The 13,738-nt window shown below is 42.7% G+C and overlaps 1 protein-coding gene across 12 annotated transcripts in view; it reads right to left on the reverse strand.

Annotated features, from left to right (window-relative positions):
• The window catches only part of SEMA5B (semaphorin 5B), a 363,565-nt gene that overhangs the window by 61,169 nt on the left and 288,658 nt on the right, over positions 1-13,738 (reverse strand). For all 12 annotated transcript variants that reach the window (XM_073305098.1, XM_073305088.1, XM_073305090.1 and 9 more), the window contains one exon: positions 13,247-13,454. In XM_073305098.1, coding sequence (XP_073161199.1) covers positions 13,247-13,454 — 208 coding nt within the window. The remainder of the gene's footprint in view (positions 1-13,246; positions 13,455-13,738) is intronic.

The raw sequence follows: 13,738 nt of genomic DNA on the forward strand, positions 1-13,738 counted from the left end.
GACCCTTTAAGGGCCACAGGCCTGAGGCCAGCTAGCCCTGCTCACTAATCAGATTCAGCTGAGCAAGGAGTCAGTGCTCCTTATAAGAGCTGCAGAGGAGGGGTGTCTGCACAGAAAACTGCCAGAAAGGGATAGTCTCTTACAATAGTCCCTGCAGTAGAAAGAGTCCAGGAAGGAAGGTCCAGGGGAGCAGCCCTGTGGACACTGACCTGTATAAAGGGCAGGGTACGAGAAGAGAAATGAGATGGAAGAAAGCCAAGGGGCTACAGAGTGGCAGAGGTTATGTTTCATGCCAATCTCAGACTACTAGAGTGAAAAAAGGCCCAGGGAAGCAGCCCCGCAGCCACTCTCTGGAACAAGGAGCAGATTGCTGAGAAAAAACCCAGGAGGGACGCAAGACTTTTATTAAGCCCAGGGCGGGTGGACATTGTTTATGTTATTCCTTTGTTTTAAGGAAGACTGGGGACTGATAAAGAACATGAAGTCATAGAAGGAGATGGGAGCCAGAATCTTTTGAAAAAAGAAAAGGAGTACTTGTGGCACCTTAGAGACTAACCAATTTATTTGAGCATGAGCTTTCATGAGCTACAGCTCACTGTAGCTCACGAAAGCTCATGCTCAAATAAATTGGTTAGTCTCTAAGGTGCCACAAGTACTCCTTTTCTTTTTGCGAATACAGACTAACACGGCTGTTACTCTAGAATCTTTTGAGTTACAGTACTGAACTTTGCTTTGAGATGTTAGGAGTCCATATTAATAGGTTTCAAACACAGAGCAGCCCGGCTAATGCAAAGAGGGTAGCATTTTGTAAGCAATAAGGTGATATTATTGCTGTTGATTAGCTATGAGCCTAAAGACTGTGTTTGGCAGACTGGCATTTCCTGACAAGGTTAGCTTATTGTCCCATTAACATCAACCTGCAGAGGGTATGAACGAAACAGATAATCATATTAGCTTCCAGCCAATCAAATAATAATTCCTGACAGTCTCAATAACCCACGCAAAGGAGAGTGGACCTTTGTCTTCCCTAAAACCAGATGGCGTGAAGAGAGCAGAGTCAGAATCAAACGATGTTCACGGCTTATGAAAATAAGATTAAAAAGAAAAACCAACTCAAAGAATCCCAGGAATTTCGATACCTTTAAAAATTTAAACCCATAGAGATGGGCTCATGAGCTGTGCAAATCCATTATCTTTCCCACTGAACAGACAAGCGGACTAGAACTGAGCTGTTGCAGTCAGATGCTGGTCAAGTTGCAACTTCATTTTTCTGCCAAACAATGCAACACATTCAGAGCCAGATTTTGCCACCCATTATTCATTTGGAGTAGGACTTTACCCCTCAAAGTAATCAGTGGAACTACTTACTGAGTAAGGTACTGCCCAATAAGAAACCAGCCCCCAGACCACAGTGGTAGGGTGATAGTAGCATTTACAGTGGCTAGATGAGGTTCATTAGTTTGGTGCATGATGTCAGAACACAAAGACAGAGAAGTGTGTATGTGAAGTTTATCGCCTACATACTACCAGCTTCCGTGATTTCCACTTTGCATATATTGTGTTTTAATCACATAAATTAAAACCTGACACATAAAAATGACTTCTGAAATTAAATTACCTTCCAGGCCATTTAAAAGCCAAAACACATCTAACTTATTTGAAAGTAATAGTGTATAGATGCATGACTTCTGTCAGCAATTTTGGCTTATTTCCCTTTCCTCGCCATAGACCTTGAATTGGCTTTATCTTTGTTACTTTCCACTTGGGCCCCAACATTTTCAATATCTCCATAATTGTTTGTGGCTTTATAGATTATGGCCTCTCACAATCTACACAACAAATTATTGCATTTCTTACTCCCTGACATCCCTTTCCATCATTTCTTAGGGGCAATGAATTCCTTATTGGGTAGGGTTTGTTTTTTTATTAAAGACATGAAATAAAACAACATTGCATTTATTCAGAGATGAAGATTAATGCTATCCTGAGAAAATTCTGATTAAATCTGGATTTACGTTTGCATCAGTAAAACAGGTTATTAAAAAAAAGCACTGACAGGTGTTTTTAATAACTAAAAACAGGTTATTAAAAAAGCAGCACTGCTCCATAAACACTATTAAAAACTCCTGTCACCATGCCAAACAAAACTGACCTCTAATAGAAACAGAAAGTCAGCGTGCCTTTGACTACCCGACATGGAATCAGTCATCCACAAGGAAATGCAGATAACTACACAAGTCCTAACCAGAAGGGTCACAAGAAGGAATTCCTCAGTAGGAAGTGTACTTGTCTGGATGTTGAAATACAACCCATTTCCGAAACTGAGAAGACTTTAGCCATAATAGAAAATTCCTAGAGCACATTTTGGGGGAGTTCTATGGCCTGTGTTATACAGGAGGGCTGACTAAATGATCCCAATGGTCACTTCTGGCCTTGGAATCTAGAAAGACAACATCTTTTATACACAATGCAGACTGCAGTGTGGAGCAAGCACACCAAAAAGAAAAAAGGCAGCGGGGTTAGAGGTCCTTTTGAAAAACAGCATTGGCAAATTTGCCCATTCAAGTGTTATTCCCTACAGCTGCTCCGTGTCGTGAAATGCCAGGATGCTGATGTCACGTGCAGCTGGAACTTTGCCTCTGCATTTTGGGTTTGCAATTTCAGATTTCATATTCTTAAGAATGAAGTGAATTCCTGCAATTTACTGGCTTCAGAGCATTGCAGAAGGGGCGACTGGAGGGAAAAGAAATGTGTCTGCTCTCACTAGCAAGGAAAAATGAATATGTTATAGGCAACCTCCAGAAGATGCTGCTGATTCACACCTAGGCTCAGATGGGAGTTATCAAGAAGAAAGCCTGCAGGAGCAAATGACTTTGAAAGAGTCATGAACGATGATACAGAGGTCTGAAAACAACCTACAATTTTCCCCAAGGCTGCACAAAATAATCACTATTTGAGCAGCTCTTTCATATGAGGTTGTTTTGTACAGCTTTGGGTAATTACTTTCTGCTCAAAAAATAGCCCTCAGCTGATTCAACTAGAGAGAGTATTTGTAGAATAACAGAATATTAGAGAGTTCAAAGAAACGTTAGCCATCTAATCTATCCGTTGGGGATCTAGTTCACCCCTTGCCCTGTGCAGGATGGTCCCTACACTAGACAAGTGCAAGAAGTATGTTCTCCATCACTTGTTCTGTCTAGTTTTAAGTGTCCCAGGAAACAACACTTCCTCTACTTAACTTGATAGATTATTCCACACTGTAACTGATCTCACTATAAGGACATTTTTCTTGATAGTCACCCAATACCTTTCTAGTGCCTGTCCAAAACTGCTATGTAGTGTTGCTGGGAGCTGCTATATTCCACGTGAGAAGTAACTGATTTTCAATGGTGGATGAAATGGGTGACTGTATTTTTCACAGAAGCTTGTTGCTTTGGGATTCTTTGGCATGAAAGACACTATATAAATATAAATAACTATCACTATTATGTGTTTCAGAGTAGCAGACCTGTTAGTCTGTATCCAGAAAAAGAATCTTGATTATCACTACAAAAGTTTTTTTGACTATCAATAATCTTTTCACTTATCACTATCAATAATCTTGATTATCACTACAAAAGTTTTTTTCTCCTGCGGATAACAGCTCATCTTAACTAATTAGGCTCTCACCAGCCCTGACCTTCCCTCGGCCTTGCCCCCTGTATCTCCCTTTGGTGCAGGTGGAAGGAGCCATCATGAAGCTGGGCTTCACAGTGTCCTGTGTCTTTTGCAGAGCGGGCTTGTTCTGGTTTCCCTGTCTCAGGGGGTGCTGTGTACCTGCAGGGGAATGGAGGCAGCACATACAGATAGAAGGGTTTGGGGAACTAAGGCATTTGCACAGTAGTTTCATTTCTGCAAAACATTCACTGTAACAAAATGCCTGGCTCACAGTGTCACATGTAGAAATAACAGTGAGCCCCCAAGGAAACAGGATGGATGAGGATGACAACTTGCAGCTCAGCTCTGCACAGGCTCCTGCCACGTGTTCCAGTGACTGCAGCAGGGACACTTCCTGGGAACCTACTTCACTGCCTCACTTGTTACTTCAAGTCACTCTTGTTAACTCTTGGAAATGTGCTGGAAATGGCCCACCTTGATTATCACTTCAAAAGGTTTTCTCTCCCCCAACCCCACTCTCCTGCTTGTAATAGCTCATCTTAAGTGATCACTCTCCTTACAGTGTATATTTTTCATGGTCTGTGTGTATATATAAAATCTCCTCACTGTACTTTCCACTTTATGCATCCGATGAAGTGAGCTGTAGCTCACGGAAGCTCATGCTCAAATAAATTGGTTAGTCTCTAAGGTGCCACAAGTACTCCTTTTCTTTTTGCGAATACAGACTAACACGGCTGCTACTCTGAAACCTGACCTTTTGTATGGTAACTTCCAATTTATCTGTATGTATATATCTATCTATCTTACTATATGTTCCATTCTATGCATCCGATGAAGTGAGCGGTAGCTCACGAAAGCTTATGCTCTAATAAATTTGTTAGTCTCTAAGGTGCCACACGTACTCTTGTTCTTATGATGTGTTTGATTCTGATGATGAATTGTACATACATAGGGTGACCAGATGTCCCGCTTTTATAGGGACAGTCCCGATATTTGAGGCTTTGTCTGATATAAGCACCTATTACCCCCCACCCCTTGTCCTGATTTTTCACACTTGCTGTCTGGTCACCCTGTATATACATATTTTACACACTCTGCTGATGCTGTAAAGAAAACCCCAACAACTAGCACAACTCCAAATGAAAAGGCCAAATTCCCCAGCAGCTGTCCAGCTGGATATTAAACTATGACTCCTCCAATCAGGGGCGCACAATGCATGTTACAGCGTCTGTTCACTCTCACTGCAGGTCTTGCTGTAAGAAGACCGGAAATTTGAGATATGAAGTATGCAGCCAGTGGAATTAGACTACAAGCTCTTTGATGCAGAGACTGCGTCCTCCTACGTGACAGTGTCTAGAAAATTGAGGGTGCTACAAATAATATGAAATAATAGTTGCACAAGATGTAAAAGCTGAAGGCTGCAAAGGATGAATCACCTGGGGCCTGCTTGTAGCATTTTGTTATTAATATTATTTAAATTACTGTAGTGTCAAAGCCATCCTTGCATTGTACCTTCCAAGAAAACTGCCTGCTCACTGTCAATCTGCACTGGACTGAGACTAATTTCACAGAGCCCACCAAGCAGTCATCAGATGGTAATGACTTCTAGACACCACTGATCTAGGCTGGACTCAAGCCAGTTAACTAGAGGTGAAAGAATCCATCTTCTAAGCTATTCAGAATCTTCTGAACCACCCAGGTCACAAGTGCAGTGTGTTTAAAAAAACAACAACAACAAAAAACGTAACACCAAAGCATCCCAAAACAAATTGGCAACAAAGAGATGACAGTGAGAAAACAAAAGCCAGTGAGCCCTGAAATTAGCTCATTTTACTGGGCTCATTCTTAAGTGACCTTCGTCTAAGCTATAACCTTTCTTTTTTCAGTAGCTGCATAAACCTGGGCTCCAGCTATTGTATAATATGATAAATGGTAGTCTAAAGGCGGGGAGAGGGGCGTTAGAGAGAGATGGTATTCAGAAAGACAGCATAAAAATACAGCTTTATAAACTGAGTTTATAGAATCATATAAGTCACAAATTGGACAGAACTATCAAACTGTCCAGTCTATTTTCCAGCCACTGTGGGTTTGTTCCCTACAGATTATTTCTTAGGGTTCTGTCCACTCTACTGTAGTTTTAAATGTGCCAAGTGATGGGGCTTTCACCACGTCCCTTGGAAGATTATTCAATAGCCAAACACATTTCTGTAACCACGTAGCTTTCACACCCCGCTCTGTGCATCCCGACACAGCACAAAATCCTGAATTCCTACTGTTTGCTTTTTCATGTTTAACTCAACCACCACCAGAACACAAACCTCAGTCTCAGCTTTCTCCCCAAACTCACCCCATCTTAGCTTTCCTTGCAGATACTTAATTTTCTCATCACTGTTCTTTGTGATTCTTTCACACTTTAGTATCAGCCACAAAGCATGCTATTTTCTTCCATGTCATAAAGATACTGTCAAATAAGATGGACCTATTGCCAATTTCTTGAGTACCTCACTAGAAACTTCCCCCAACTTGCTTCATTATCACTTACCCGTGCCCTTTGCTTATGGACTTTTAATCGATTTTAGATCCATACAACAATGTTCCTTTCCTAAACAATTTGAATTAAGCTTTCATGAAATACAGTACCCAATGTTTTACTAAAATCTAACCATATTACATCTATCTCATTCCCTTCAACCACAAAAGTCCAGATCCTGCAAACTATTATGAAGTTGCTTAACTTTAGGTACAGGACTAGATTTATTATAATAATTAGGACTACTCATCTGCTTACAGCTCAGCATGTGCCTTAGAGTTTGCAGTATGGGGGTCCAATATTGTAGTGCTATAAAAAAAAGCAATCAAATTAATCTAGCACGTAAATCCATGTAGCTTATTGATTGTAGTTCTGTTTGTTATCCTTAGGGTTATGTCTACACTGCAATTAAAAACCTGCGGCTGGCCTGTGCCAACTCACTCGGGTTCGTGGGGCTTCGGCTAAGTGGTTGTTTAATTGCAGTTAGATGTACTGGCTCAGGCTGGAGCCCAGGATCTAGGGCCCTGTGAGGAAGGGCTTCCTAGAGCCCAGGTTGCAGTCTGAGCCCAAACGTCTACACTGGAACTAAGCAGCCCCTTAGCTTGAGTCAGCTGGCATGGGCCACCCACAGGTGTCTAATTGCAGTGTAGACATACCCTAGAGCTGAAATGCTGGCCCCATCGAGTCAATGGGAGTTTTACCATTCAGACGTTCCTGTTAACTGCTGGAAATGGCCCACCTTGATTATCCCTACAAAAGGTTTTCACACACACACACCCCGCTCTCATGCTGCTAATAGCTCATCTTAAGTGATCACTCTCCTTACAGTGTGTATGATAACACCCATTTTTTCATGTTCTGGGTGTATATAAATCTCCTCACTGTATTTTCCACTGAATGCATCTGATGAAGTGAGCTGTAGCTCACGAAAGTTTATGCTCATATAAATTGGTTAGTCTCTAAGGTGCCACTAGTACTCCTTTTCTTTTTGCGAATACAGACTAACACGGCTGCTACTCTGAAAACGTAAATTGAGTCAGGATTTCATTCGCACGATTTATCACATTATATTAGTAGGGTTTGTGGATGGATTTATGGGATAATACTTGTCCTGATCACTCTTCTTTCCTTCTTTGAAATTTTCCAAGGCTTTTCAAATTAATTATCAGTGGTATAGTAAGTAGCTAGTTCCCTTAACCCTACAGTGACCATGTCAACCAAACCAGATGGAAAGAGGTAGTACAGATTTTCCCTTTCCTGCTTTTCAATAATAGTTATATTTTCACAAGGCCCCCCTTACTACTTCTCTTTAATCTCTCAAACACATGCATAAAAGGAGTGCAGTATCTCAGCAATTTTCATAGTCGTTAAAGAACCAGATTTTCAAAAATGCTCAGCTCCCACTTAGTTATCAAAATATTCAGCAAAAATCTGGCCACCAGTCTCACAATGGGAGCTACTGCGCCGTCATTACCATGTTCCAGGGCTCTTCTGAGGGCCTCCAAGTATTTTTAATACTGCCACAACTGCATGCGAAGAGGGCCTGGTTCTCATCCCAGTCACAGAAGTGTAAATCAGGAATAACTCCAGTGACGTCATTACTCTGCTGCCAAACTGGTACCAGGCCTAAGAGATTCACAGCTGAAGAAGTGAACACAACTGCACAGAGAAATATGCCTCTTTAGCAGCAGGGGTGGACAATAAACTGGCCCGTTCCCAAGACCCCACAGTGCACCCAAAATATCATTGATTCGTATGAGCTGTAGACTCTCCAGACAGTTGTGTGGGACGGCGTGGGGAGAGGATGGGGAGGAAGATGATCCATAAAAAGTGCAGTGAAATAATGTCTCTAGCAGGAATAGGAGCAGCAGTGATGTTGGCATGACCTTCCAGCCTGGTCACCAACCATGCTTTGTTGACGCTGTTCTAAATCAAATGCAGGACTACAGCTTCGCTCACATTCCCTGTCCTGAAAGTGGTTGGCTGACGCACGGGTCAGTAACCCGCTGTACTGTACGCACACTCTGGATAGATGTCGGGCAATGTGTAGGTCACATAGATCACAAAGCTCCTTGTGTTACTGCTGGCCTCACTGTCCCAACTGCTCCACAGTGATTCCCAACATGAAATAATGATCTCACTCTCCCTTTAAATAATTATTGACCTAGACTAAAGGTTGGCCCAAACTATCAATACTGGATCCTGATCACAAATCCCCACCATTCCAAAGTTCCGATGCTGGGTTTTGTTTTTACCTGTTCTCGATATACTGTGGATGCCAGCTGTGAAATTTAGACCAGGAATCCAAGACCAACCCCAGGCCAAAGTTTAGGGGTATCTGGAAACAAGAGTTAAACCCAACTTTACCTACTTCTAGTATTATAAGGAAATTAAAAAGGTTTCTAAACAAGTAAAACCCTTAGCAGCAAACCCAGCCAAACTACTATACAGCAAAGAAGTCTAGAAACATGGCATGTTTAAAAGGGTTTGTAGATTTTGCATGCATTGGACACCCTCCTAATACTCTCCAGTGAAAGTGAGGAACACAATAGGAAAACACACAAATGCACAAGGCAAGGTCCCTGCAGCCAAGTCCAGCCATAAATTTGGGCAACTGACACTACAGCCGTCTTCCTGTCGCCCGGCTGCTGAGCCTGGCTGTATTGAAAAGGCCAATTGTGACAGGTCAGTGGACATGTACAAAGCACCATTTAGACACCCAGAAATAGCTTGGGTCAGCGAGACACATCAAGACACTGTGCAATGCTATCAGTGACCGTTTAGCAGGTTCAATTGATGCTATGGCAATAAACAAACAGTAAGGAGAGGTCAGAAGTTCTTTTTCACCCCCTTTCTTCCTCTTCCCCTCTTTCTGAGCCTTAGGTATGTGTCCCACTGCCTTGCAGCAGCAGAGCTGTATGGAATGCCAAAGCTAATCAATGCTAGATCAATTTTGTTTCCACATCTGATTTGCCTTTCTTAGGGCCCAGACTGATAGGATTCCAAAAACTACTTGGCAATCATAATTCCTAATCAGCCCTTGGGGTGCGAAACAGTCACAAGTTTCCTGATAAAGTGGGACAGAGCCAAGGGAAACAAACAGCACTGTAGTATTCCTGCCTGGGAGGTATGAAATTTTCATCAGCTGAAGGCTTCCCAAGCCCCCGTCAAAATGATTAGATTATGAAAAATGCTGAAACCAGAGCTTTTCTGAGAAGCCAGTCAAGAAGTCATAGTACCGGCAAGAAAGTAGGTGAGGGGTAGGAATCGTGACTTGCTCCTGAGGTTATTTATTGGCATGTATTAAACATAGACACAACAATAAGCAATAAATCACAGCCCATGAGAAGTGCCAGGTGAAAAGCACCAGAAAAAATTAAAACACCCCTCTTGAAACAACTCAGCACTGAAATAAATACAAAGGTTGGTAAACATGTGATCTACACATCCAGGATATTAAAGGGGGAAAGTTTCAGGAATCTGAAATTGAGAAATCCCCTACAAAACAGTTTCTATTAGGAAAAAAAAATCCACCATCTAAATACATACAACCCAGCTCCTCTTAGCTTTCTTTAAGGGATGTGCACATTTGCAAGTTTCCATTTGTTTTTGCGGGTTTTTTTGCAATGTACCATCCCTCTATTGCTCCAGATCTCATGAGAGCCTCCCAGAGTTTTCCCCCATCTTCTTTTGAACTCAGGACCCACCACTGCATTACCTGCAAAATCACATTCATTGACCAACCCTCTCTGAACAAATTCTGGCTTACCACATTGTACAAATGTGTTCACTGTTTGCCACCCATACGTATTTACAGTACCTTTCAGGTACTATCCTATCCAGGTACTTCTATTTAGCCCAACCTTACTAATTTTACAGTATCTAAAACTATGATAAAACTGATTATAGGAGGCAGGATTTTGAGTCCCCAGCCCCTCAAGAGCTGGGTTGATGCTTTATTTCATTGAAAGAGGTATGATTTGGAGAAAATTTAAAACCCTCTCCTGATGTCAGGCAGCTTCCAGTCACCTGAGATAGACCTTAACATAGTACCATGAGGTCAAATGATGATTATGATGTGTGAGAGTCTGTGTGTTCTAAACTATTGTGTACCACTAAGCTGGAGTACAGATGGATGATAAGGGGAGGAGTTGTGCCTCCCAGATCCACGTGTAGAGAGGACTCTCATGAGGCAAAAAGCACTCAGCTGCACTTGTGACACCATCACCTTTTCCCTCCAGTCCATGAAGCGGGTTCTCTGGGTGTCTGGGATTCTGGGCCAGGTGAGGTGTGGGCAGGCTGGGACTTGGAACACACATCACCACTCCTCTGGCCCTGCAGAAAGTCCTGGGGCTTTGTCATCTTTTCTGTGGTCCCCTCTCCAAGGTAGCAATCCCTTGAAGGGGGATACCACGGCCAGGGAAGTACCTGGTAGCATGGCTCCACTGAAGCACCAAGCTGCTATGGAAGGATGCATGGGGCCTCTGTGTTGAGGGCCTTAGCTTCCCAGAGATCCCACAGGATCCTCGGGGTTTCTGGGTGGATTCCGCAGTCTGTCCATATGCGGGAGCAAACCGTGATCCTCCTGGTGGGATCTCTGTGAGGAGACTGTCATAGACTGAACGCAGGTGGTCAGGCCTAGTGGTCAGTGCAGAAGTCAGGAGCCAGGAACCGAAGGTCAGCGATGGAACCAGAGTTGGGAGTCAAGCCAAGGGTGAGAGCCAGAGTCAGGAATCAGGCCAAGGCTCAGAGCTGGAGCCAGTAGCTAGAGGTAGGGCACAGAAGTAAGGATCTGGAACAAGGCAGGGCGTAGGAACCAGGAATAGGACAGGAAGGCAGGAATCAGGAACAAGGCAGGACTTAAGAGTCAGACGAGAAGGTAGATCTGATGTAGCTGCCAGCCAGGAACTCACTTAGTTGCTTATACAACTTCGGATTCAAACAATGAATCTGAGCCAATTGGAGACATGAGACATCTCCTCCAATTGGGAGCTCTGTGGGCGGTGCCTATGGTGAGCTAGGGTCTACCAGCTCACACCCTTTGCTGGTACCAGTCAGGTGGTGGCTGCATTCAGAGGACTGCCCAGGGACCTGGGTTTGAGACGCACGATCCCCCACAGGGGACCCTAGCAAACACTTCCTCTCCCAAACCCATTCTTATAGTTTTTCACAGGAATAGATGATCCAGCCTATTGAAATTACGCTCCAAATACAATGATGTTGTACCTGGAACGAAACTGGCCCCAGATATGTATGTCACAAGGCTGTCTCCCTAAGAAAACCTTTAGCACTAAATCAGCATTGTAACGAAGGCCGTGCATGTCTGTCACAGCCATGACTTCCAGGAAGAAAATAATTACTTTTAGGGGAGTTATACAATGACGGTCTCAATCACCTGGTTCAGCCTGTTACTGAGCAAGTCTCATCCATTAAACTTTCACAGGATTGGCTCGTTCTCTCTGTTCAGTGGAGGGGCATATAAGTTCTCCTTTAATGGTTAGCATCCAAATCCCTAAGGCAACGCGTAAAACCGTGGCCAAACCGCCTTTTATTTACAATACAAATTGTTAGAAGCAGCAGCAATGGGAATGGAGTGTCCATATACCTTAGGGAGCCTTGAAATCCTTGGCCATTTGACTTTACAAAAGGGTCACGCTGGACCCCACGGTGGAAAGTACTTTTATATCCTCAAACTGGGAACTTTAACATTCTATAAATTGCCAGCAAATTTAATTTGGGAATATCTTTCATGAACAAATAGAAAAAGAGGGAAGAATTAGGTTTCCCTTGATCTGTTTTATATGTATATTCCTTTCAAGCTGTATTCTCCTACACAATCTTAAGAGAAAGGCTCTTGTGTTCTGGCCATTTAAACATTTGCCATTCAGAGGGGAGGACAGGATGATGTTTTCCAGCTATGGTTCCTTTCTCGTATTAAACCCTTCTGTATCAAACTCCTACACCTTAATACATTCACCACTCCTGAGTCAAACTTAAAGTAACAACTGAAGTGGAGGCTTTTCTTCCTAAAAGGAATAATTATACTTATGAGGCTCAGCACAAATAGAAAGAGCAGATGTTTTTACATTTAGACAGACTCAACTTTAGAACAAGCTAGTTGATCATTTTAACCTGGTTAGAAACTAAGCAATCATGAAATTCACCATGTGGAATCAGGCAGGTTTTGTGCTAGGCCAAGAAAGAGGTAGTTAGTTTAGAGCATGCTAATGAACTGCCTCCTTTTGGCATGCACAGGGGACATCCATTTCAGACAAGGATCAGCAACGCAAAGGCTGAAGGGGGAAGAGTGTCCTTAGGGGTGCAAATAAGCAATTACCCACAACTGGACCCACTTCAAACTCTAGGACTGAAGATGGAAAACACAGATTACATGAGCACGTGCCTCAGTCAGCTAGTATCACACGGCTTTGCCTGCTGAAAGTAGGGGCAGGCCATGTAGCTGTCCAAACCCTTCTGTATTCAACACTGGGTGGATTACACCTCTGCAGTCAGAGGTCAATATTGAAAATGTTTTTTTTATTTTCTTTTAAAATGTTCAAGCCAGACAGCACTTTCCAGGTGCCAACTCTATCACATGCTGTTCCAATGAGCTACTGGCTTCTAAAAACAACGAAAAATAACCACCCAATGCACTCCTACATTGTTAAATGGTTGGCAAGCAATCATTTATAAGCCACAATGGGTGAGAGGACCAAGAATTCAGAATACTGCAGCCTTTCAGCCAGTGAGACCTACAAGCGAAACATGTGGAGATAATAAAACCAACACTGAAATGTCAAGTAATATTGGAAGTTACTCCTCAGTAAACATGTGATTAATTTCTAATGAGGACAAATTAATATTTACCAAAAACAATATCCTTCGTTCCCATTGCTCCTGGCGTGAGCACTATCTATCAAGATACACACACAAATATCTTGACTCTCTCTCCCAGTGATGAAAAAAGGCATTCTGAAATGAATCAGACTAGGATATGTTTCCCTGTTGCTTTCCTTTGAAGCTGGAGTGGAATATATCAGAGCAATAAAATTTGCTTACCCTTCTGTTCTGTACACTGAACACCTCTCCAGAGGAATTTTTAGCACTCCATTATTTAAACCCACAAACAGTGACCTGTCACTATGCAGGATTTGGAGGCTTTTGATTGGTTCCTGTTGACCGTCGGGAAGAATCTGCATTTCCTCTAAATAACAACTCCTCAGGCTCCTATTAGTGGTAGAAAGTGCCTTCAAAATGGTGCCATACTCTAATGGAACAAGAAGCAAGATGCAAGTAAATCTTAGAAATATTGATTCAATTTTGTACCTAGCACAGAGACTGAAAAGATTAATGACATCCTATTTACATAAACACTTTAAGGCTTGTTTCCTCTTCTACTACTTTTTAGACATTTTTGTTATCCAGGGTAGACACTGCCGCAGCTATGTGGGTGCAATTCCCTTTCGTGTATTCAGGTGTCCTTACCGGTTTATAGCTGTGGAGCAGAGGGGCCCAGAATGATGCCACCTCAACCGTAGCAAATGGTGCACC

The sequence above is a fragment of the Lepidochelys kempii genome, chromosome 11 (assembly GCF_965140265.1).
Source record: "Lepidochelys kempii isolate rLepKem1 chromosome 11, rLepKem1.hap2, whole genome shotgun sequence".
Lineage (NCBI taxonomy): Eukaryota > Metazoa > Chordata > Testudines > Cheloniidae > Lepidochelys > Lepidochelys kempii.